The sequence below is a fragment of the Odocoileus virginianus genome, chromosome 5, assembly GCF_023699985.2.
Source record: "Odocoileus virginianus isolate 20LAN1187 ecotype Illinois chromosome 5, Ovbor_1.2, whole genome shotgun sequence".
Lineage (NCBI taxonomy): Eukaryota > Metazoa > Chordata > Mammalia > Artiodactyla > Cervidae > Odocoileus > Odocoileus virginianus.
This window is the reverse complement of record NC_069678.1, coordinates 78,195,496-78,221,477: the sequence shown is the minus strand read 5'-3', so window position 1 is coordinate 78,221,477 and position 25,982 is coordinate 78,195,496. Positions and strand designations below refer to the sequence as shown.

Sequence of the window (25,982 nt, the reverse complement as noted above, 5' to 3'; positions counted from 1 at the left end):
CTATGACAAACTTAGACAGCATATTAAAAAGCAGAGACATTACTTTGCCGACCAAGGTCCGTCTAGTCAAAGTTATGGTTTCTCCAGTAGTCATGTGTGGATGTGAGAGTTGGACTATAAAGAAAGCTGAACACAGAAGAATTGATGCTTTTGAACTGTAGTGCTGGAGAAGACTCTTGAGAGTCCCTTGAACTGCAAGGAGATCAAACAAGCCCATCCTAAAGGAAATCAGTTCTGAATATTCATTGGAAGGACTAATGCTGAAGCTGAAACTCCAAAACTTTGGCCATCGGATGCGAAGAACTAATTGAAAAAAACCCTGATGCTGGGAAAGATTGAAGTCAGGAGGAGAAGGGGATGACAGAGGATGAGATGGCTGGACAGCATCACCAACTTGATGGACATGAGTTTGAGCAAGCTCTGGGAGTTGGTGATGGACAGGGAAGCCTAGCGTGCTGCAGTCCATGGGGTCACAAAGAGTCGGACACGACTGAGTGACTGAACTGACTGACTGACACATCGTCAAATAACACATCGTCTACTCTTCCCCTGTTTTGAACTTTTTACAAGTGTCTCCCTACTCTGTATATCCATCTGACTTTCTTTCTTTTCACTCAATGTTGAGAGTTACCCATGCTGAAGTGTAAGTATAGCTGCAGGTCATTTATTTTCACTGATGAGTAGTGTTCTATCATCCGACTAATCCACCACTGACTGAACCACTTTACTGTCAGTGAATACTTGGATTGTTTGCTATGTTCTGCAATTACAAGCACTTAGGCCGTGTGTCCTGGGGCAGATGGACAGGAAATGCCCAGTACGGGCCTTGGCCGAAACTGCCCTGCGTTAGAGTGAATGCACACCGAATTCTGAAGGCTTCCTGGTGGCTCAGCAGCTCAGCTGGTAAAGAATCAATCTGCTGACGCAAGAGACATGGGTTCCATCCCTGAACTGGGAAGTCCCCCTGGACTAGGAAATGGCAACCCACACCAGTATTCTTCCCTGGAAAATTCTATGAACAGAGGAGCCTGGTGGGCTACAGCCCATGGGGCCACATGGGCTGTGTGTGTGTGTGTCTGTGCACACTCAGTCATGTCCGACTTTGTGACTCCATAGCCTGTAGTCCACCAGGTTCCTCTGCTCATAGAATTTTCCGGGCAAGAATACTGGAGTCGGCTGCCATTTCCTAGTCCAGGGGAAATTCCCGGTTCAGGGATGGAACCCCCATCTCTTGCATTGGCCACTGAGCCACCAGGAAGCCCTCAGAGTTCAGTATGCATACATCTTAACTGACTGTTAAGGTTTTGACCACCGGGGGGGTGTGAAGTGGTGCCTCAGGGAGGTGATCACTAATGAGACTGAGGACAGCCACTTGCACTGACTCAGCTTTTGCTGAGATGAGGCAGAGAGTGAGCCTCGGACAGAATCTGACTGAGGCCTGATGGTGGCCTACTTCCTAGCCTGGGGACCTGAGGCAAATCATTGCCCTAGATTCCTCATCTACTAAACAAGGATAAGAAACCACATGTGATCTTTTTTAAGGCTGCCATGAAGGATGTGACACAAACATTTTGCAATCTGCAAGATTTTGTCAAACTGTAAGGAACACTATACCTGTATGGGGTTGTCACGGTTATTTTATGTATATGTATATACCACTGTTTGCTCCCAGGGTCTAGCACAGTGCTTGGCACAGGGGCAAGAGTAAGTAAATGCCTGCTAAATGAATAAATGGATGCATGAATGTTTTTCTAAGGAAACCTGAGGGGACATGATAATTCTGCACATAAGGGGACTACGGTTGTGAGTGGGGAATGAACCACTGGGGTATATAGTCCTAAGCAAGATTTTTAACTTTGTTGCACCTGGTCCTCCTTGTCTATAAAATAGGAATGGCAACCCGGTCTCGAGGAACTGCTAGGGAGGATGAACAAAGTCTTCCCTGGAGGAGATGGCAACCCACTCTGTATTCTTGCTTGGACAATTCCATGGACAGAGGAGCCTGGTGGGCTCCAGTCCATGGGGTCACAGAGTCAGACAGGACTGGGCACATGCTTGCACACACATGAAGTCTTGTCTACCAGGCCAGTACAGGGTGGGCAATCCTGTCAGTGGTGCAGAGCATCAACCCTGGCAGGAATCACGGAGACTACCTTGTGCTAACTCCTCTGCCCACAGGAGACAAGACCGAAGCCTGGAGAGCAGTTAAGTGTGGGCAAGATCCCCCGTGGTCTCTGCTCTGAGCCCTTCCCTGGGCACACAGCCAGCCTGCCTCCTGCTGCCAGTCAGGCTGCGGGTGTGTGTGCTGTAGGCCTTCTTTCTCTGAAGCATGTCTCCTCCCTGCGGAGAAGGCTTTAAAAGCTTTCAGCTGACCTTCACTACTTCCTGACCAACCTGCACTTTGTCTTGTGCTGGCCTTTCTACGGGGACTGAGACGAGAAGGCAGGTAGCCTTGTCTCTCCAGTCCTACCTCTGCTGACTCCACGTCCCACCCCACTCCAGGGGGGCCCACAAATGAGTCTTTGCTCATCTCCTCCCCAATTACCCTGGCTTCATCCTTCACCTGACTAAATCCCACTCATTCTTCTAGATTCATTCATCTTGGAATCTCCCAGGTTGAGCCAGAGACCCCACTCTGCCTACACTCTTGGTGCTCCAGACTCATCTGGGTTGTTCCCTATCAAATCCCTGACCACAATCCAATAAAACTGTGACCACACTGTTTCTCCTACAAACTAGACCCCTGGGGGTTCCCTCTCCAGCCCTGGGCCAGGGTGAGGCAGACAATTGCAGTGATGTTGCTGGAACGTGAATCACATGAGGGGTGTCTCCAAGTTCAGGGATTTGAATGTGGCTCTAACCCTAGTTGCTGGGCCACCTCGAGTGGGAACCTCCCTGGGTCTCAGTCTCACGGTCTGAAAGCAGGTCAAATCTGATCATCTAAGGAGACTCTTCCAGATGCAGGGCTCTAGTTCCCTGGAAGGTAACAGGGCGGGTGGAGAGGCAAAGGAGAGAGGAGGGGGCAGGGGAGTGGGTGTGTCGGCCCTGAGAAGCAGCAGGAGGAGAAATGGGCAGATGGAGGAAGGTTTCCAGAGCAGCCTCCACAGAATACCAATCACTCTCGTTTCCTGGGGGTAAGAGCGCTGAATAGCCCCTGAGGTTGATTAAAAGGCTTTCGTTAGGCACCAGATATTAATCACCTGCAGTTGCCGGGAATGTCTCCCTCTGCGAGGGAGCGTTTGAGATTATTGCTTAATTAACAAGGTTTATAACAGCGTTAATGTGTCCTATTAAAAAAGTTATAAAAATTAACCAGAACTCAATGCTGTGGCTCATTTGAAAACTGAGACAGTCTGCAAAAGGTCATTTGACCTTAATAAGGGTTTAACTGTCATTCTGGAGCTTGTCATTACAGCGAGACGCCCCTCCACCCCTCCTGCTTTCACCTTTCTAAAGCAGTGTCAGCATTCACCCCACTCCCCAGTTACCTGGTGAAGAATGACTTTCAAACCCAAGAGAAGAAAAAGTCCTCACCAACCCTGTGAGCACCAAGGCTTTTGTCATTTTGACATGTCCAATGTGAGTAAATGTGGTAAAGTCATACAAAACAAACATAAACGATCTCAGTCCAGAAGACAGCCTGCATGGGAAGAACCAGTCAAATGCCACCTCAAATAATTAGGCTAAAAACGGTGAGTGCATGCTGCAATGGAGACAGACTTCAAACCTTCTGGGCTGTAGTTAAAAAAAACCAAAAAAACAAAAAACAAATTGACATTGTACTTCAGTAAGACAAGAAACCCCTGGAGACCTGGGGAAGCCTGAAAGCCCACTTCAGCTCAACTCTGATCGAACCAGATGTATGGCCTTGGGTAAGTCAATTTCCCTCTTATTCACTGGTATGGCAAGTATTATGGGCTCTAAAGGGTTATTTGACCAGGTACCTAGGAGGCAAAGATACAGACAGAAGAGGACAGAGGCAGGCGCAAGGTGCCCTAGGACACACAACAGAAGCATCTCCCTACCCTGAGAGGTCAGGGAAGGCTTCCTGAAGAAAGGTTCTCGTAAGCGCACCTGGGCAGTGAGTAACAGCTGGGTGGGCAGAGCAGCCCAGGTGTCAGGTGGGCTGTCTGACCTATGCTTCTGGTGCCAGACACAGCATCTGCAAACTCCCTAATGTGAGAGAGGACAAGGCTTGTTGGAACACAGCCTCTCATTATAGTAAGAACTTACAGTTCAAGGGCAACATGCTAAAAAAATAAGCTGGAGCTCCAGGCCAGGGGCCAGATTATGGCGCTTTTATGACACGGTAAGAAGCTTCTCAGGTGACTCTAGTAGTAAAGAATCTGCCTGCCAAAGCAGGAGACGTGAGTTCGATCCCTGGGTTGGGAAGACCCCCTGAGTAGGAAATGGCAAGTTGCTCCAGTATTCTTGCCTAGAAAATTTCAAACACAGAGGAGCCTGGTGGGCTACAATCCATGGAGTCTCAAAGACGGCATATATAAGAAGTTTACCCTTTAATAATGGGCACCAGGTGTCGGGGTGGTGGTAACAGGATCATATTTGGTTTTGGAACGATCACTCTGATTACATATAAAGAGAGGAGTCTGGAAGCTGCTGGGGTAAGGCAGGGGAGAAAAGAAAGCGGCAATGGGTATGGAGAGAAGCAGATGGTTTAAAAGGTATCTAGGGGCAGAACTGATGGAGAGTGAGCTGAACAAGGAGTGCGGAATGAGGCATCTCTGGGTCCCGGGAAGGTGGTGGTGTGTCCTTCAGCATGACGGTGAACACAGGTCAGAGGCTCTGGGGTGAAGGAAGAAGAGAGCAGTGAGGGGTGCAGATGTGCAGGTGTAATGCAGACATCTAGGAGGAGATGACCAGTGGCACCTGAATGTAAGGGTCAGGAACCTCAAAGTGTGAACTGAGGTCAAATATATATTTGCCATCAGTCACTGATTCAATAAATATTATTAAGCACTTACAACATACTGGCCCTGAGCAAGAATCTCATAGAGCTCAAGTTTTCATGGGGGTGGGGAAGAATGTCAGTCATCAAGCAAATAAATAAGAAATGCAGTGCAGACTTTAGGGAGGGTGATGTGTTAAAAGAGCGATGGCAAGGCTACTTCATCAGCCTGGACAGTTGGAAGTCAAGGACTTGGAAGTCAAGGCCTCTCTGAATGACACAGAGGCAGAGTGTGCAGACCAGAGGAAGGGCGTGGCAGGAAGTGGGGACAGGAATGAACTGGGAGAGGACATCAGTGGTTAGAGTGCAGTGGGAACTGGGAAGTGTGGTGTGAGATGAGGCTGGAGGGGTCACCAGAGGCAGATCACCAGGCAGCGGCCAAGATCATGAGTGTGGATTTCAACCCTGGGCTGTGTGCATGCCGGGGGCAATGGGAACCAAGCGGAGTGAGAGCAGCAGAGGTTAGCTTTGTGGAGGGAGAGGGAGGAGGGCTGGAGATGGAGGAGAGGGCAGGGGGAAAGGAGCCCACAATGGGGATGAGAAGCCACAGGCAGGAGGAGGCCTGAGCGGGCACGATGGGCTTCTCAGTGAAGGAGGAGCGGTCACACGCGCTGGGGAGGAGGTGGAGTCCTGCCCTGGAGGGGTGAAGAGCCGGAGGGAAGCTTGGCAAGGACAGAGGGCTGGAGCGGAAGTCAGACAGGACGGCAGGGGCATTGCTAGTGCACGCGGGCCCTGAGTGTTGGCAACTCTTTCGGGAAACCTGGATGTGAAAAGGAAGACAGGGCCGCAGCTGGGTGGTGGAGGTGGCCTGGGGGAGTGTTTTACTTGCTTCTGTAAGAAATGAGTGACCAAAGTATATTAAATGGCACTGGGAAGGAACCAACCGAGTAGGAGGAATAATGTACTCAGGAAGGCAGGTGGGCTGAAACTTAGAAAGAGAGAATGACCAGTCCCAAATAAGACAAGGAAGACATGTCCATCTTTTGGACATGAGGCATAAAACTGGGGAGTCCAGGTAAGTTTGTAGATGTGGTGGATCGAAGCTGTGAGATTTCTTTCTCTTTTCTCTGTGAAGGAGGAGACAAGGCCATCTTTTGAAAAAAGAGGTGTGGACTCTCACGGGAAAAGTAGAGAAGCTTGAAAGAGGGTTTGGAAAATTGAGGAGTGGATGAGTGAGGGAAACTTAGAGGGCGTGGCCTGTGGGGCTGAAGACAGTAAGTCTGTAATGGCCCCAAGCCATATGGCTAAGGTGTTTTCTTCTAGATTGTCCCTTAGTATTGGGGACCAGATCAGCTACAAAGAACATCAATCTGCACGGGGTCCAAAGCACATAAATAATGTCTCTGTGTCCACTGGGCAGCCTGGGCATGGGCTACGATCCTGCCCTTACACAAGGACACATCAAGCATCTACCTGGTATGAGCACTGCTCTGGGCCTGGGGAAACAAAATTAAACAGAACTGGGGTCAGCTCAGAGTTAAGGCAAAGCAGAGCTGGGGCTCAACCCCAAGCTTTTGATATTCCTTTCCAAATTTCTGTTTTCCCTTGCCTCTCACTGGGAGCAGTCGGGAGGGGCCTGAAAGTTGAAAAGCACTGAGCAGTCGTGAACTTCAATGATATGACCATCACGAAGTCAGGCCAGCCCCACGGCGCAGCTCAGGAAAGAATGGCAATCTGTTTTCATACCTGCGGCGTAACTGTAACCCAAGCTATCAAACAGCCCTCTTAACCATCTGAGAGGTAAGTGTTCAGCTGAGGACACTGGACATGGAGGGAAATTGGTTCACAAGACACTGTGTGAACAGTCAATCGGGGGATGGCTTGCAGGTCCCAGGGTAGTGTTTATTCAGCCCTCACTGACTGAGCTACCAGGGCGTCAGGTCCTGTATCAGGCAAGGAGGACACAGAGGTGAGTTTGACACGGTCACACTAATGTCTGAGGCAGACACATGGCAGATGACTTTATACCGTGGCGTGACAGTGATAGGGAACCTGCTGAGTCACATTCCAACAAGTGGAGCAGAATCAGAGGTTGGCCACCCCTTGGGGAGGTGGGGCTGTGTCCCCAGGAAGGGCTCTTTCTCAGGGCGACCACCTAAATTAGGCTCCATCATTTCAGGCAGTGGGCAGACTACAGGTTACCTCTGCTTGTTTAAAAATAGGTTTCTGCCTAAATCAATTAACCATGAATCAGCCATCCAGGGAGGCAGCTGAGCTCCAGAACAAACCCCAGATCAGAGTCAGCCAGGTGGGTTTCAATCCAGGCTCTGAAACCTGGTAGCCACGACTTCTAGTTGGTCACCTAATCTCTCTGTGTCTTGACATCTGGATCTCCAAAATACACCCTGCAACTGGCCATTTCCCTCTGTCCCCATGCCCTGACCTCAGTCTCTGGCACCACTGCATCAGCCTCCCACTGGCGTCCCACTGAGTCCCTCCCGCTGAAGACTCCATACTATCTTTCTCCTGTAAGAAGAGTAAGTCAAGCCACTCATCATGGTCTTCAAGGCCCAAGACCATCCCTTGCCCACCACCCTGGCCTCAGTCTCCCTGCACTCATGACTCTGCAGCTGCCTGGGTCTTCTTCACCCCTTGAGCATGCTGGCCTTTGAACCTGTTATTTATTCTGCCTCTTTCACACCCCCTCGAACCACACAGGACTGCCTCCTCCACATCCAGTTCCCAGCTGGAAACCACCTCTTCGAACAGGTCCTCTCCACCCACCACAGCTAACATAGCTACTGTCTCACTCGGATATACATCACAGCCTTTCATCAATACCTGAAATTATCTGATCTGTTCGTGGACATATTTGCTGTTTGCTCTACAACCTGGCACAAGGCCTGTTTGAAATGCACATCGAAATGCTGACTGGTTGAGTCTTACTTTCTTCATCAAAACCTGGCAGCTGGACACTTAAAGAGACGAGAGGTTAGGAAGACAGCTTCTGAAGCCAGCCCTCCTGGCTAAGACTCCTGGCTCTAGTCCTAAAACTGTGTGATCTGGGCAAGTTACTTAACATCACCGTGTCTAGTTTCCACATCAAAAACAGGGATAATATTAGCAGCCAACAGAAGGGAGAGTTATGTGTTATGAAGATTAAATGAGTTAATATATGTAAAAGAATTTTTAACATAGAATCATAAAAAAACAAGGACCTGAAACATCGTAGGTGCTCAGAATAATTAGCAATTATTATATTTTCCCTGCTCCCGTGTACTTTCCTGTCTCTGTAATTTGCATTCTCTGTACTATAACGAGCTTTTCTGTGTTCACCTTTCCCATGAGACTCTGAGCTCCTTGCAGATGGAGACTGTGTCTTAGCCCTTTTTAAGTCCTCCATACACGGTAGAGTTTGGTAAAGAATAAGAGCTTAGTGAACAGATGGAGAACAGGTGGGAGAGACAGAAGAGAGAAAGAGGGAAGAGGAAAGAGAGAGGAGAAAGGAAGGCAGGAGGGTAGGAAAATGACAGTCCAGGTTAGAGCCCTACCTTTAGGGAAACAAACTCTCTCTTTGCCTTCCCTCCAAACCCTCCCGAACCCCAGAAAAGAAGCTCAGTCTAGCGACCCTTGGCTGGTCCTCATCTCACTAAGTACTCTAGGCACAACGCTAGGATCCCCAGGAGCTGGTGTCCTAGCCTCGACCTTCAAGCACTCTACACAGCAGCCTCCTTTCCCAGCCCCACACCTTTGTCCAGAGTACCTCTCTTTAAACATCTGTGTCCCCATGTCTGGTCGGTCCTTCAAAGCCCACTTCAGTGACCCACACCAGGAACCCTCCCTGATTTCCCAGCTAGGGGTTTCCTGCCCTCCTGAGAACCCCCCTCTGCCCCTCTCGCGTGCGAGCTCCTTAAACAGCACTCGTGTCTACAGCTCGTTTGCCCTGTGAGATGTGAGCGCTCTCAGGACCAGGGCCGAATCTGCTCCTGGGCTCCTGTGTCCAGGCCAGGCCCCGGCACGGCGAGGCTTCAGCGGGCATGCCGAACTGAAGCGGGCCCCGTACCCCCGGCAGGGGTGAGGGCAGGGTCTCGGTCACCGCGTCTCCAGTGCAGGACCCACCTCTGACGATGCTTAGTTTGTGGGGCGAGAGGGGTGGCTTAGGGACTGCGTCTTTCTTTTTTTTTGTGGCAACTCCCGTGACGCTTCTGTTCTTCAGAACGTCTGTGCCCCAAATCATGACTGCCAGGTTCTTCGTGTACTTGGAGTCTCCTTGCGTGACCTGCAGCTGGTGCCATTTCTCCTCATCAACCCAAATCCCGCTTCCCAGATGGACCTGGAAGGGGTAAGAACACAAGCGAGCACCGGTTTAGTCGGCCAGGATGGTGGTGGGAAGCTTTTCCTGTCCTTTAAGACACTGCTGCGCAACTGCAAGAGATCTGCTCCATAAATACCAATTACCTTCCTTTCAGGGAAACAACAATCCTCATTTACTGAACACCTGTATTGTGCCAGGCCTTATGCTAGTGCTTTATATCCCCTCTCTCAGATCTTCACAGCCACCCTGGAAGGAAGGTGTTGGGGCGCTATTTTCATTTCAGGTAAGAAAAACCAGGTTGGGAGAGGTGCAGCCACCTTTGAAAAGTCACTTAACGATGAAGTTTCAGAGTGGATTTGTGTTGTCTGGGTGGGGCTCCCCAGGTGCCTCCAGGGTACAGCGGGGTGTGGCGGCGCAGCCGCTGGAGTGGGGAGGGAAACCGCCCAGGCCCTGCTGCTCGCGGAGTGTGTGCTGCTCGCGGAGTGTGTGTGCGTGCATGTTCTTTCTATCTCTGGCTTCAGTTTTCAGGAACTGAGCAGGGAGAGCTAGATTTCAGCTAAGTTCCTTCTGGCTCAGAAAACCTATGATTTTAACAAATTAAACACAACCACTGTGTCCCTGGTCTGATTCTGATGGCACACAGAACAAAACACAACCTTCTGCTCCTTATAAGGGAAGCGCTCAAAGTTTCAGAGTAGAGTCCATAAACACAGATGTCCCAGAATAATCTAGCAAGGAGCTTTGAGGTTTCCTTTTCCTTTCTGGCTCTTTTAACGACTTAAAAACCATTTGCTGATGTTAATCATTTAAAAATGAAGTTCTGACTTCGACCTTGCCATTCATGCTGTGTTTCTACCGAGTCCGCGGAGGGTGGATGTGGCCTCTGTGGGGACAGTGGGAGAGGCAGCCGCTGATGAGTTAAATTTTCTGAGGGGACTGGAAAGTCCCTGCCAAGGTCCTTGTCTTCAGAGACCGTCAGTCGTGGACCTCGCATGGTCAGGAGATATCCTGGGAGAGTCCTGGTCTGAGAGACAGCATACACACAGCCAGACTGACAGCGGACTGGCAGGACTTAGGGTTCAGACATATCTGAAGAGCTCCCTACTGAAGATCGACTTGGAAAGCACAGTGGGCATGCACAGATGGGCAGACAGGTCAGCCAGCAACACTTCTTCCTTCACCAATTACTGGGGTTTCAGACCATGAACAAGAAAAAATAGAGCAACACAGCCCAGCCACGAATGTGAGTAGGTAAACAATCTAACACTGCCACATCCAACTTCACTTCCTTTTGCTCGAAAGATCATTCAGACCTCTGTGGGCACCATATCAGATAACCAGATCCTCCTGGCCTCCCTGCGCTACAAACCTCAGCGCTGCAACTCTGCCCACATAGCTCAGGAAGATAAGCAGCCGTGGAGTGAGGTGTGTTGGCCTGGGGCTGCTGGGCAACATCCACCCAAGGTCGAGTCTGGCCTTTTCTCTGCAGCCTGAACTGCAGGTGGGCAGTCCGTGTACCAGATCAGGCCTGCTGGCGACTAGCTCCCTCCTGCTCCCTGCTGGACCCCAGGTCACCTCCCTGGATGACTCTCTGCGGCTACCCTGAGATAGGAGGAAACAAGGGATGCGAATTAGATTAAACACTGAATCAGAAACCCTTGGAGATGGAGGGCAACTTCAATTTTCCAAAGATCTTTCCTCTTTTCTACTCAAGCCTTGTTTTCCTACAACCTTTCAATTTATTGTTCTTTAAAGAGAGGTGGTAGTTATCTTGGTCAATGTTCTTCTACAAGACAAAGGGGACACTAATATTTTTTTGAGTACCCATTATGAACTAGGTATTGCACTCTTAATTTCGTTATAAACATAATGACCTTAAGAGATGGAAAGAGGTAGAAATATTTACAGACAGGGCAGAGATTCAGAAGGACTAAGTAGTTTTCCTAAGACATACTATCAGAAAATTTTGGAATCAAGGTTCACCTCTAAATCCGTACGACCCTGCAGCCCACACTCTCTTGGCCTCCCGCTGCTGCCAGGGTCACGGTGGTGCCGACGTGGTGGAAACACAGCAGATTTATGTTCATCTGGCCTTCCTCCTGAGCCCCCCTCTGCACCTGTCCAACCACTTTGCTGGCCAGCACCCACTGTGGGTCACACTGCAGTCAGGGAAACCTGGAGAAAAGCCACTGGCTGGCCTTCCTGTTCCCAGTCCCTGCCCCGACCAACCCACGCTGTAAACACTGCCAGATCAATTCCTTAAAACACAGCTTTCCTTCTTTGACTAGATGACTTCCGCAGTCTTTCAACTGTGTTTTGATGTTAACCCTCTGGAATCTTGAATGGCCCCCTGTTTTCTGTCACATCAAATGTAACGTCCTCAGTCGGTTTTAAAGGTCCTCTAGAATCCTGTTTCCATTCAACCTGTTAAGCATAGCATGTCTACCATCCAACGATGTCCCTAAACTCACTCATTTTCTCCTATGTCCAGTGTCTGGTGACAGAAGGACAGGCTCTAGAGTCTCCTCTCTGTGTGAATCCGAGCCCTTCTACCTACCAGCTGGGTATCTTGGGCTAGTCACTGTACCTCTCTGAGCCTTTCTTTTCTCAGCTGTACCAGAGGCAGATGGCCACCTGAATAAAGAGCTATTCTGAAGATAAGTGAGATACCGTGAGGACAATATAGGAGGGTAGCACACAACCCTAAACTGTTACTTTTGCTGCCTTCTTTCTCCCATCTCTGTCTCTGTTCATGCCTCTCCCCCACCCAGGGATGAAAGCCTTCCCTTATATCTCCTTAAGCCTGATAATCTTTTAAACCCCAGCCCCCAATGAAAGAAAACCTCCCTCACTACTCCTGGGCTAAGTTCCATCCACTCTGAATTTCTAACTTACTAAGAGCCCTGACTACCTTCTCAGTCCATCTCCATGGGGAGAGGTCCAGGCTTTGCCTCTTTCGTCCCCTACAAAGTGGCCCAGACTAGTCTGAACACAAAGCTGTAAGAAACTGATGCACATATTTAATATGTCTTAATGGCACTGGCTTTCAGTTCAGATGAGCTGCTGTTCCTTGAAGAAGAAAATGTTTTCTGACATGCACTCGAGTACAAGGCCAGCTACGCAGCACAGAAAGAAACAGCCCTGAGTTAAGACTGATCATAGGAATGGGCTGGGGGCATTTGGGACAAGGGTTCCTGAGGTCAACAGAACTCAGGGTCACCTGGAGCAACACCCCGCTTTGAAGGATGCAGCAGAACAGGCTGGAAAGGGCACCAGCCTGAGAGCCGGGCGACCTGGCTTCTAGTTCTTGCCTGCCTCTGCTCTGGTGTACAGCTGTAGACAAGCCCCTCTTCTGGATGTATTTCCCCATCCATCCCGCGTATAAATTAACTATTTAAACTTTGATGGCCTTTGAAGCTTTACGATTCAATGAGTTTTTGAAATAAAATATCTTAAGACAAAGCAAAGAGATGCGCTTGAGCCAAATCAGAAAGTAACTTTTATGGCAAGCCCTTATTCACATAAACCACAGTTCACTATTGGACCGAAATGTCAGCCTTAACGCTTTCAAGGGAAGTTATTAAAAATATGGCATCTGGTAGGATGGGACTTGATCAAAGAATGCCTTTGTGAAATGTTTTGGAGGACAAAACTAGTTTCCTACTAGGAAACGGATCTCATTCCCATGCTCTGGGTGTTACAGAGACCGAGGCAGAAAGAAGGAAGGGTCTGGAATGGCAGCAAAGCCAAGAATAATGATGACTACTTCTGGGATGCGGGGGACTGTTCTAAGCAAGCTGCTGGGCATTTCCGGGATGTCTGCTTCCTTTGCCTCCCTTAATCAATTCCTTTGACTATAAATTGGTAGAAACAAAAGCCAGTTAGTTTTATAGCAACACGTGGGCCATAATCAAGGATAAAACAAACTTGGCACTTTCAAGATAGGTTGTGCAGCTTGAGTATGAAAAAAACCAAATGACAATTGAGAGACACAATTCCCTGGAGGGAAAATGATCCTTTCAAAAGATCCTCATAATGCCCAGAAACTGTCCACCAGTCTTTAAAGCAAGAGAGAAATAGATTTCTCTTAGAAGCTACTTTAAGAGAAAGTCTATAGTCATTCCACTACATGATTGTGCCTAAGAAGAAATCAACGAAGACAGAAAAGTCTCTTCTTCATCTCTAATTGCTGAAGGTTCACCAAAGTTAGATACACAGTTTAAGTCATTTTTAATGACTATGGAGAGCACTAATCTGATCCCACCTGGCACAGCTAGAGACGCTGAGGCCCAGAGAAGGGAAGCCCCCACTCAGAGTCACACAAGTAGGACAGAGTTAAGCTTAAACTCAGGTTCCAGGCTGCCTACTTCCACGCTGTCATGCCACCTCTTCCCAGCAAAGCAGATTTTTAAAACCTGTAGGTTGCAGCAAGGCAGGGCAGAACAGGCCTATGGTTTGACCCATCAGTTCTGCCTCTGCAGGGGAGGAAGTGCTCTGAGGGAGTCGAGGGCACATGGATAGAAAGAGGAGGGCAGCATATCCAAGGGAGCCCTGAAGACCAACAACTTTCATTTCCTTGGCTTGACAATGCTTGCTTTGGCTCAGCCTGGCCAGCTGCAGGGATATATCTGGAGAAACCCAAATAAAACAACCTTTCCTTTCTCATCAACCCACTGGGGAATGATACTGGATAAACAGAGACCTTTTGAAGCATAAGGCAAGAAAAACAGAGTGACAGATGAGTCTCTGGGGAGAAGGAGAGGTGATGTCTATAATGCATGCCATGGTGGCAAAGACTATTACAGTAAAACTGAATATGACCAGTGCCTAGACAAAGAGAGCCAGTGTATTTCCTCCAAGATGAATTCACTTGGATGTAGGAAGAATATTAGAAGTCTTCTCCTTGCCCTGCTGCTATGTCATATATGTGACTTTAAGACTTCCAAAGGCTTTTCCATTACTTTTCACCCTGCACTAATATAACTACTAATAGTGCTTAAATTTTCTTTCATAACATTTTTCCCAAGAGTCTTACAAAAAAATATGAGGAGTTATATGTGGTCCTAGGACTGTGGGATAACCAAGCTGAGTGTACAACTTGAAAGCAGCTTAGGAGTAAGGAGCATGTCCCAATCACCTCTGTATCCCCGGCATTTAGGGTTAGGATAGGACTTACAACACATAGGTACTTTGCAAACAATGAATGAATAATTACTCAGCCACAGCCATATCTGTAAATCAGATATCTTATCTCGAGATCACCTTATACATTTTATGCATCTGGTTTCATCAGATTATCATTTTAAATTATCTTTCTCACTAATATGCTATTTTTAAATGTCAGATTAGTTTTATAGTTGCTTTGGCCCAATATTTACCAAAAAAAAAAAAAAAAGAAGAGAAAAAGTCCTAGTGAAGCTCCACTGATTACAGCACATGGATTCTGGAAGCAGTCACAGGGCTAGGCTCAAGGCCAAGCGGTCGCTGTATCTCGGGAAGCTCCCACCGTACCCTCCACCTTCACACTGACTAACCAACACTTGTAGGGAATGGAGAGTGAGCTTGAAACACTACCTTGCCATTGTCTAGGATATACTTGTCCATGACAGGTGCAGGAGCAGGGTAATAGGACGACGTATTTGCTTCCTCACTGAAAGTGCTCCGTAACTCCGGCTCGGGCTCGAGACATTCTGACTTTACTTTTTCCAAGTCAATGGCGGGACCTAGGCAGTTAAGAAAAGAGATCTGTCTAGAACTCCAAGGAAAATCAAAGGCAAATATTTTAACTATGCATCTGTCAGCACATAGTGGCACACACAAAAAAAATATGCTGGCTTATTTTTGTCCATTGGACTACACATTAAACCCCAGCTTGAAAATAATATGAGGTATGAACATCACAGGGGAAAAGGTGGAAGACAAGAATGGACCAGACTCTAATTAAACATGAATGAGAAGCAGTCTTCTAGGGTGTCACTGTCTGAATGAAAATGCAAGGGATTCAACTTCCTGCAGGGGAAAGAGGTCCTTTTAAAACTGGGGTGGAGACAGGGGAGCAATGACTACAGTATGCAAACTGTGTATTTGCCAAAACCCCATCTCTGCAGCCTACGTGAAGCAGGCCACAGCAGAAGACAGGAAAGCAGGGGGAGAAATGCAAAGGCCTCCCCCGCCCAAGACCTAGTATCTAGACAGGCGCATTTCAACCAAGAAATTAAAGTACAATACAGATTAAGCCCCTGATTGCCTGAACTGGCAGCTATCCTGATTTTTATTTTAATGCAATCAACACAAATTATGTACAGTTTAAACAGTAAAAGGCAGGAGATAAATGGTGGTGGTTTCTAAGGAGGACTTTTTTTCCTCCATTAGTTTTTTAAAATGATGGACTCTTTTTCAAATCACCTGTTGTGTCTTGATTACCAAAGGGCAGAAAAACAGGGTAAGGCTGGATAACTTGATTAACTTTTATAGGCGAGCAAATCCAAAGGCCAATTGAGAGTTTTGGCATCCTGGAAATTCTCCCTATGCAAGTATTTCAGGAGTTAACTCAGATCAGAAATTCAGCTACTGCCAAGGCCAGTCCCCAGGACTGTGCACGTAACTTAAGTCACCAGTGAGTTTCATGGCCCGGCCTTCCCTTATTCTTAGCATGTGGGCCGCTTGGTATGGAGCTGTTTGTGTGCCAAAGCCCTCACCAACAACCTGGCTGCAATTTACTGTGCTAAATTGCTATACCCTTGGCTTTGGCTGGTGGTGAGGAAGGTATTGGTGATTTTGTTACAAAAATTCCTCACGATAGGGCTTCCTAGACCGATAAAAGCATTTCTGAGTTGCTGGTAGCTGCGAGACAGATCTCTGAAGTCTCCAACAATGGAGGTGCATATGTGTGTGCTCGATGCATGGGTGCGTGCTGTCACTTCAGTCGTGTCTGACTCTGTGCGACCCTACGGATCCGACAGTCCACCAGACTCCTCTGTCCATGGGACTCTTCCGGCGAGAATACTGGAGTGGGTTGCCACGGCCTCTCCAGGGGATCTTCCTGACCCAGGGATCAAACCCACGTCTCTAGTCTCCTGCATTGGCAGGCAAGTCCTTTACCACTAGTGGAACCTGAGAAGCTCAACGAAGTATGAAGGCACAGAGCTGAATGCGGGGAGACTGGGGATCGGCACAGAGCCAACTGAAAAGCAGGGCTCATCTTGGGAGACCGAGTTTAGGTCTTACTCCTAGTTTGGCTATATTTTAATTGTGTGACCACAGGCGAGTGAACTATGGATGCACAAGCCGTCAGAGTGAGGGACTGATAGCATCGTCACCATTCTAGGAGCATCTCCCAATTCTGTGTGACCTACTCCAGAGCTGGGCCTAAGGCTTTCTCATCTTTATCCACAGCCCCTGGAATGAGAAGATGTTCTCTGTTTGCTAAATGAACAAAAGAATGACAAGAATGAATGAATAACTCTAAAGTTTCAGAAGCAGATGCCATAGTTTCTCCTCTCTTTGTATGAGATCTTGGTTGTATTTCTGAGATATAAGAAAACTCAAGTGGAGCATTTGATCTTTTCTTAGGTCAGGGAGGAAGCAATTACTTTGGCTTTCCCCAAAGGGCATGGCTCAGTTGGCACCTGAGGTCTCTTCCTGCTCTGACATTCAGCAGCAAGACAAAGGAATGGGGCCATGCAGCCAATGGAGCACAGGTCATCTTAGGTTCTCCTTCTATGAGAGGAAGATGCTGGACAAGAGAACGAACCCAACTCAGCTCTGACTTCAGTCTAGTTCTCGTCCATTTATCTCCACTGCAGCTGCCAAAGAAATCTACTCACAACCAGATCTTTCGCAGCTTAGGCTCCCACTACCCTCAAAATTAAGCTGTGTACCATAGCCTCCTTAAGACCCTGAATAGAACCAGCTCCTTCCTGATCTCCGGTGCTCAATTCCTGCTCTCCCCAGATGTTGGCTCCCAGGTGCTGTGTTGTCCCAAGCGTCTGAGCCTTTGGATGTGCTACTGTTTTGGCCCTGAATGCCTCATCTGCCTGTCAAGTCTCTGGTCAGACTGCAAAACAGAGCTTAGATGTCTCCTTTGTGAGGCCTTGCTCTGATCACTACCAGGTAGGGGGTCTCTAAATCGTAAATACTTCCAGCAAATCATATTTGGAATCATCTACCAATCTGTCTGCTGTCCACATCAAACTGTGAAGCTCTTCAAGGGTAAAGTTTTACTCTCTTTGTAATCTTGGCACCTAGGGCAATGCCTGGCATGGTGCAGGCTCTCAGTAAATTCTTCGTAACAGGAGAGGAGAAAGAGTTGTGGGCAAGAGACTTAAATGGGCTGAAGCAGAGATTCTGAAATAAAGCCCTGCTGCTGAGTGGAGGTGCCTGGGGTGGATTGGATGGGATGTTTACAGGTATTTGTTCTCAAATACCTGTAACCTTTTTGCAGCCCAGGAAGTAGAAGTTAGGGCTGAAAAACGGAAACTGGAAACATCTAGCCAGGGGAAGGGACAGTTCAGATGGCTACACAGGGACACATAAAGAGCAGGAGCTGAGAGCAGAGGGTCACCTCTCTGGCTCCACCCTCACTGGTCCTCTCTTCTAAGGCAGACTCTGCTCCCTCGTGGCCTGCCTAGCCAGGTCCTTGGGACTCCTTCCTCCCCTGGTAATAGTTAGCTGCACTCATCTAGTTCTCTCTCTGCCACCCCCACTAGACTGTGAGGCCTGAGGGCAGACAGAGACTGTGTCTTTTTATATCAGAGATCAGGGCTCAGCACAGTGCCTGGTTCCAGTTCAATCGTCAACAGGTAATTTTACACATCAATAATGACTTAACCTTTCTGACTCTTGTTGCATCATCCTGAAAGGAGGAATGATAACAGTGACTCAGCCAGGCTGCAGCGTAAAGGAGTTAACCTCACATATGTAATGATTCACGCAGACTGGGTGCTCAGTAAATGGTGGCTCACCACCCCCACCTCCCTGCTCCTGCCCCACGCGGGGGTCACATTTGGGTGCTCAAGTTAGCCACTGCTAATCCCTGGGAACCAGGGCCCTGCTGGTCCTCTTTTGCCCCAAGTCCTTGGCACAAGCCTGGCCCAGAGCAGGTGTTCAGGCTCTCATGGCACACAGACCCAACACTATGCTCCCCTCTGCCAGTTTGCTCAGGGACCCACAGAGTTTCGTTGAATGCTGAGCCTATTGTAATGGGATCTTCCGGCTCCCAAGCTCTCAAGGAACTCTATTTCCTAACATCCCTGATCAGCACATTTAATACCTGGTGGCTGCCAGGGATTAGCACTGCTCTCTGCCACTGCCTCCTCTGGCACTGTACACAGAAGGACTTGGTATCTCAGCGGGGAGGACAGACCAGCGAAAGGCTCGTCCTGGAAGCGGTTCCTCAGGAGACCCGGGTGTGACTCCTGAGACCTGCTTCCTTCACCTCTCTGTGCCTCAGCTTCCCTGCCTGCAAAACGGGGAGTGCCAACAGCCACTAGAGAGCCAGGCAGGCGCACCCCGGAGGCCCAGACCCAGGCTCAGAAAATGGCAGGTGAATGAAGGGATGAATCAGTCAATAATGCAGCATGTTTAGTAGTACAGACTCAGAAAGAAAAGGAACAAAAAGCATGTGGTTTCTTCCCAGAACGGAGGGAGGGCCTCTAGTGCTTTTAATTTAAAAGGGGGAGAAAAACACTTCACTGCAAATTTTAGTCGGCTCCACTACGATGCTGGCAATTTACATCTCATTACAACAAACGCTTCAGATTGCTGTTTTGCTTTTAAAAATTTCTGAGGCATTGTTCTCCTTCAAACACATGTGACCAAATTAGCCACGATAATAAGCACTTGTGCTAAGAGACGGCACTGCACGATCTGGTGCAGATATTTTAAGTAACAAAGCAACTTCTTTTCACTTTGTGGGAAGAGTAGGAATCAAAAAAATAAAAAGCCTTTTGATCCACTTCAGGTTTATTTTGGAGAAAATATACCTTCCATGGAGAGAAACCTCTCAGCTGGGTTAAAAAAAAAAGCTTTTGAAAGAGTATAAAAGACAGTGCTTGTCTTTTCATTCAGTCATTCATGAGCCCATTCATCACACAATCCCTGACTGCATACCAAGATGGAGCCCTGGAAGAGGCACTGGGGACCCGGAGACAAATACAGCATGCCCCAGTTCTGGAGACGTTGAGAATATAACACATGAACCTCTCATTATACCGCAGACAAATAGCTGTGAGTTGATGGACAAACACTGGATTCAATGCTAGAAAACCTGGTGCAAATCCTGGGTCTATTATTTCCTTTACCTTTTAAGCCCCAGAGGCCGCTCCCATAAAGTGGGAATCGTGGCACACAGTAAGGGGCTTGGTAAATGTTTGCTGGCACAACAGATAAATGAAACTATAACATTCTCTATTCTTGTCTAGCTTAACTGGGCTAATGCCATTCTTCCTGAAAATCTTTCTAAGAAGTTGATGCTTATGTTCTATTTGCGTGTTCAGTCAAGTCTGACTCTTTACTGCAACTCCTCTGTCCACAGACAGGAGGTTTAAAAATCACCCATTTCTTCAAAATATGTATGTTTGGACACTAAAAATCAATTCTGACTTCTGTTGAGACAAAAAGGGTAATATTATTAGATTTTCTCTTGAAAAGTATTAAAGTCTTCCATTTATTTCTGCAAATGAACAGGACTTTTCTCTGCTATTGGTACACTTCTAGTTTCTTCCTAAATATAAAGTGGATCAAAAAAGCAAATCAAAATCCTTAAAGCATATGCCTACTTTGGTGGCCCAGAGACACACTGGGTTTGTCAAAAAAAAAAAAAAGAGGATTCTACTTGTTGAAAAGGAGCTAAGCATGGGAAGAGCTGGCAGCAGTGAAGGAGAGACACAGAGGCCTTGGAAAGAGATGCGAGATGGCCCACAGCTGGGCAGGTGGATCTCCTCTCTCAGAAGGCATCAGCCACACTCACCTGTTGCCACAGCTACGCATATGGTTCTTAGCCCCGCTGCGCTTCCAAAGAGGGCAGGGACAAACCTGGTCTCATTCCTTCAGTGAGAATCTATTAGGCACCCACTTAGTGCTAGCCCTGAGCTAGGCAGCTTCAAACAATGTGCTGTCCAGTAGTGGAGAGAGCCAGACCACAGACCATTAACACCATCCTGACAAGGGTAAGGATAGAGACTCGGAACAGAAGCAAAGGGGGAGGCGCTACACCTGGAGGAGACTAGGAAGGCTTCCGAAGGACAGTCACAAACTCCTGGGCTGGGGCTGGAAGCTGGCTGCAAGGGTTGGAGTGGGGTAGTGATCATCACACGGGGAAGGCAAGTGGCACATTTTGGAGGCTCACTGGTTGACCAGGACGTGGGCAGCGTCATGATCTGCAGAGGTTTGCAGAGAGATTACCATGGGCTCAGGGACCCTGGAAGGCCTTAAGGAAGAGGTGAGCTCTGCCTGGAACTTGAGATAAGGTTGAGGGAAGATGGCGGAATGGTCAGGCAGGGCAATGAGATCACTGTCAGCAGCAGCTCCTTGGGGTCCTTCCCCTGACCCTCTCCCATTTTCTGAGGGCTCTTTGTGGGTGAGGGTTGGAGTAGGCTTTGCTAGGCAGAGGCAGGAGGGGCCATTCCAGCCCTAAAGACTGGACTGGGCAAGACCCCTGCAGTGCACGTGGATGCCCACCCCTGCACACATCCCCCCTCCCCGCCCCACAGTGGGGCTTGTCCCTTGGGGAGTCAAAACTCTAGAGCAGCAGAGCTGGAATGGACCCAGAGAGCCCCCTCTCTATGGGGCAGAAGCCCAGCAAGACAAGGGTGGCAGAAGTGAGCCCAAGTCCCCAGTCGGGGTGGTCAAGGTATTTTATCCACATTGGGGAACTGTGGGGGCTTGTTTCGAAAGACATATTTGCTTCTCTCTGAAAAGGAAAGGTGACTGACACCCACTAAACATCTTTATTAGTTGTTGTTGCTGTTGTTTAGTCACTGTCATGTCTGACTCTTTGTGATCCCACAGACTGTAGCCTGCCAGGCGCCTCTGTCCGTGGGATTTCCCAGGCAGGAATACTGGAGTCAGTTGCCATTTCCTTCTCCAGGGGATCTTCCCAACCCAGGGATTGAATCCATGTCTTCTGCGTTGGCAGGCGGATTCTCTACTGCTGAGCCACCAGGGAAGCCAATTTTACATCAAAATAACTACTTTTAAAAAATTTTTTAATCTTGACATCCCAGTATCAAGTTATTATTTGTTTACTATCTTCCGGATTAGGATGGAAACTCTGAGGTCACCCACCGTCCTGATCATGGCTGTATCCCAGCACCCAGCACAATGTCCCTGGCACACAACGAATACTCATCAAACACGTGTTGAATGAAAGAAGTTAATTCTTAGTAATTTGCCAGAAGTAAAAAAAAAAATAAAAATTTCAGGATTGTTAAGACTCTGAAGACTTGCTCTTACCACAGCCCTACACGCCTTCAGCTAACTGTGGTTTTCAGGCTGCATAGACGTCTCACGTAATGACCACCTTGTGGGACCCGTAGTGCATCTTTGACCTTCTTTCACCTTCCGAGGGTGTCTGTGAAGAGCTCCACAACTGAGCAGGGGGTGCAGTGGGGAGGGAGTGAGTCACCAGGATTCATCTCACCTCTAGGAGCTCTGAGCCTGTCCTCTGCCAGCTGGTGGTCAAAGCTGGGCTGACTCTTCATCTGTGGTCCTGCCACTTCCCACCCACCCCAACTGTCTGGACCCAGGCAGCATTCCAAATGGCAACGATACGCACAATAGCATGGGTCTGTCCTGCCAGACAGGCGCTGAAGGTCCCCACACATGTGCTGAATGCACATGAAATGGCCTTTGGTTCTGGACCAGAACTGGCTGGGTGCGAAGACTGAGGGGTTGTGGTACGAAGGAGTGGGGTAGGGGGCACAAAGGTTGCCCTCAGGTTCCTGAAGGGCTGCCGTGGGGCACCGCGAGCACCCGAGGGCAGGGGATGGGGAGGCGGAGTTTCCTCAGGGTGGTGCTGACATCTCCCAAACAAGTCAACCCATGACTCTGGCCTTGCTGGCTCTCCCCTTCAGGCCATGAGCTGTTCCAGAGCAGGAACTAAACGGGATTTGTCTTTGCTAAATGTGGGTTGATTGACTTGCTTGGTTTTAAGATCCGATTTCAGGGTAGCAGGACAGTCCAGGGCCCTCCTTCCTCTTTCCCCCTAAAGTTCTCTTCCCTGGGGCAGTGGGGAGGGGGCTGAGGGGCAGCTCCAGGCTATCCCTCTGTCCCTGAAGCCCACGACCAAAGGGGCAACTCTGAGGTTGAGGGGCTGCTCCCCAGGCCTCCCCCGAGGGGAGGAGCCCCTGTGTCCACCTGTGTAAGGGCTGGGGCAGTTCGAGGGGCTCTCACCTGCCTTTGCAGCCTTGGCTATCCCTCCTACCTATCTTTCCTCTGCGTAGTCCGGTCAGGGGTGACTTGTGGTTCCTGAATAAGCCAGCCTCTCTCATAACTCCAAATCTTTATCAATCTCTCCTGTTGTCTGAGACATTCATTTCCTCTCTCTGAACCCACGTCCTCATCCGATGATCCTATCTACTGCTGAGGTGGTTTTCTCTACGAAAAGCAGCTAACATCAGGCCCAAAGCAGGTGTTCACAGGGGCCAGCCCTTGCCTGGAAGGGGAGCTCTCCCACCTCCGTTTCCTCGGACTGGCAAAGCCAGCAGAAAACAAGCCTGCCACACAGCCACACTGAAGCCCATGACCAACGGGCAAAGCCCTGTTTTAAGTGAGAAGCACATTTCCTGTTCTGGCAATGGAGAGAAGCCCAGTGACTCCTGCATGTTCCCGCTCCCCAAGCAGGAACAAAGGGACAGCCTGGAGCTGTCGCTCAGCCCCCTCCCCACTGTCCCAGAAAAGTGAACTCCAGGGAGAAAGAGGAAGGAGGGCCCTGGACTGTGCTGCTACTCTGAAATCGGATCTTAAAAACACCCGAGGGTGAACTGTGGCTAATGCTGATCCCGGTCAAGAGTGCAAAAAGTCCTTCAAAGGGGAAGATGGCCCGTATCTTTAAGAGAAACAATTCTAGTTCTCATTTCTACACCTTTTCCTGCCGCCCAGGGTGAGGGGGCACAGGACACAGTAGTCTGGGCCCCAGCCCACCAGCAAGCAAGGCAGGGGCAAGCTGTGGACCTCCTGGGTCCTGAGAACATGAAAACCTGACCTGATGGGCTATCTCCCACTTATCCTCAGTCCTTTCTCAAAGCCCAACTTTTGTGAGCACTCCGTGTACTGGTGAGAGTGACCTGAACGCTGCAGGAAATGGAAAAGAGCTCTGAGATGAACAAGCCCTGGGAGGAGAGCTGTGACAAAGAGAAAGTGGAAGAAGCTAGGGGGTCCAAAGGAGTGCTTGAGGACTGGAGATAGGAAGATGGAATTCTGCTCTGGAAAAGTGGGTGGAGGGAGAATTCAATACACTCTATACCAGTGAGCCTGAAATCAAGCCCAGGCGTAGCAGTAAAACAGACAATTCAAATATGATTTCTGAGGACTTACAAGGGAAAGTAGCAATCTCCAGGAGACGTTAGGAGACCTGGATTGACCAAAGGTTAAGATAAGCCAAGATAACCACATTTGTGCTCTGCCGTAGGCCAATGGGTGCCTATGGTGTGCCAAGCATTGTACACACATTATCTCATGTGCAAACTCAAATGATACTACATCATTAATGTTGGACTCACTGAGCACTTACTATGTGCCAGCCCCTGGGCAGAAGTCTTTACATGCCTTTGCTCATTTAATCCTCTTAAGAACCACAGTGGCTGGTATTGTCACTGACTCCACTTTATGGATGAAGGAACTAAGGCCCAGAAAGTTACGTAACTTGCCCAAGGAAACAATCAAAATATGGAAAAGCCAGTGTTCAAAACTCCAGAACTTCTGACCTCTTCATCAGTGACCAGGCTCTCCTGCCTGTATGCGGTACACATTATGATATCCAATTTACAGAGAAGAAAAGAGAGGCTGAGAAGGGTTAAATTATTTGCTTCAAGTTGCGCAGTTAAAGAATTCGAAAGCTGAGATTCAAACCCAAGTACTATCTGCTGCCAAAGCCCACGCTGCCTCCAGTACAGGGGAGAGCCAGCAGGAGGCATTTGGCTGACATTCGCTGCTTTTCAAAGGCACCACCAGAGACCTGTGCTGAAAGAATCCAGCTCCAACCGCAAAGGATTTTAAAGATCAAAGCTGGTATTTTAACGGACTTTGGACAGAACACAAGGCACGAGCCCAGAGGGGAACAGAGGTGATAGAAACCCAGCTCTAAAGAGCCAAGACAGATTTGCAGGCCACAATGGCTTTCTCCTTCAAAAGTTTCAACCAGCTTGTGATCTGGCCAACAGGGACATTATCTCTTCTTTTGCCTTCTCTTCTCTCAGATGGAGATAATAATCCTTACCTGGCCTTGCAATAAGGCTACTGGAATAGTCCAATGAGATAAAAATGTCAGGGTCTTTGAAGCCTGTCAAGTGTCATGTACATGTGAATTACTGTTATTCTTCTTAGTGTCTATTCCTCTTCTGGTCAGAATTCACCATTTCCACCTACCTTCCCTACAAAGTGCACACAAAATCTAGAGCCATCTGCTGCCTCCTTCCTGCAGATCCAGCACTTGCAATGTTCTGTACCGAGTGCAGGTCTGTGCTCCGCCTCGGGCTGTGTGTGCATCTTGAAGGCAAGGACTGTCTCCTTCTCTACGTCCCTCACTGACGCCTTTCCAGCCTTAGTTGAACTAATGGTACCTGAATCACACCAAAACCATTTTATCTAGTAAGAGGTACTTAAGAGTGCTAAAAGCTGAGGGTAACATCCGAGCTTTGGTCTCTCACCTCTAAGAACAAGGACTCTGGCTGAGGGGAACTCGAGAGAGACGCTAGAATTTACTTTCTCCTACACTGGAGCTCACCCCTGTCCCTGGTTTTCACCGCTCTGCTTCCCCTCACACCCCTGAATTCTCTGAGTCTGCCAAGCCCTGGTTTAATAAACATCACTCTCACCCCCTAGGCTCGTGAATGTTTTCAAAAGGGACTGTCTTTCTGTATCTCCAGCACCTAATACAGTCCTAGCACAAAGGATACCCTTAAAAAATGATAAATGAATGAAAGAATAAATGAATGAATGGACACACAAATAAGTTTGTACTTTATAAATTAGAAGATCTTCATGCTTTTCGTGTCCTTGGCATTTATTTCTTTGGGAGAAGACAAACAGGAAAGGGCAGGAAATAAGGAGACTGGCATTTAGTAAACACTTGCAATATGCTGGTTACAGTGATGCATTCTTTACACATGCTTCCTCTTTTAATTCTGACACCGTCACAGAGGCTGGGAGAGAAGGAACTTTCATAGTTAGAGAGTGAGGTTCCTTTCCATCAGAGAGGGCTGCCTCCTATGCTAAGATCATACAAAAGGAAAGCTCTGTTTTACAGAGAGATGTCCTTTGGGGAATTAGGCTGGGGGTCACCCCCATGCCAATGACATTGAAGTACAAGGGCATGTGGCCAAGGGCCAGAGAGAGGCTCTCAGAGCCAGGTGTCAGGAGACCCTTGGAAATAGACCTGTGACGCCTTCTGGGCTTGTTTCCTCATCAACGACATGAGGGCAATAGCCTACATCCTCTCTAAGCTCATTTGCCACTCCTTGACTTCATGTTCTAGAGAATTTTTCTCTGTTAAATTCATCTTATGTTTATTTGTGGAATGAATGAAAGAATGAATACACAAAT

At 48.4% G+C, this 25,982-nt stretch overlaps 2 protein-coding genes across 8 annotated transcripts in view; both read right to left on the bottom strand.

The window, feature by feature from the left end:
- AGBL4 (AGBL carboxypeptidase 4) overlaps positions 1-25,982 on the bottom strand; it is a 1,425,416-nt gene that overhangs the window by 217,318 nt on the left and 1,182,116 nt on the right. The window lies entirely within an intron of this gene.
- Positions 1-25,982, bottom strand: part of BEND5 (BEN domain containing 5) — a 48,808-nt gene that overhangs the window by 951 nt on the left and 21,875 nt on the right. For all 4 annotated transcript variants that reach the window (XM_020876885.2, XM_070468188.1, XM_070468190.1 and 1 more), the window contains 2 exons: positions 14,796-14,944; positions 9,026-9,239 (listed from right to left, as the gene is read on the bottom strand). In XM_020876885.2, coding sequence (XP_020732544.1) covers positions 9,026-9,239; positions 14,796-14,944 — 363 coding nt within the window. The remainder of the gene's footprint in view (positions 1-9,025; positions 9,240-14,795; positions 14,945-25,982) is intronic.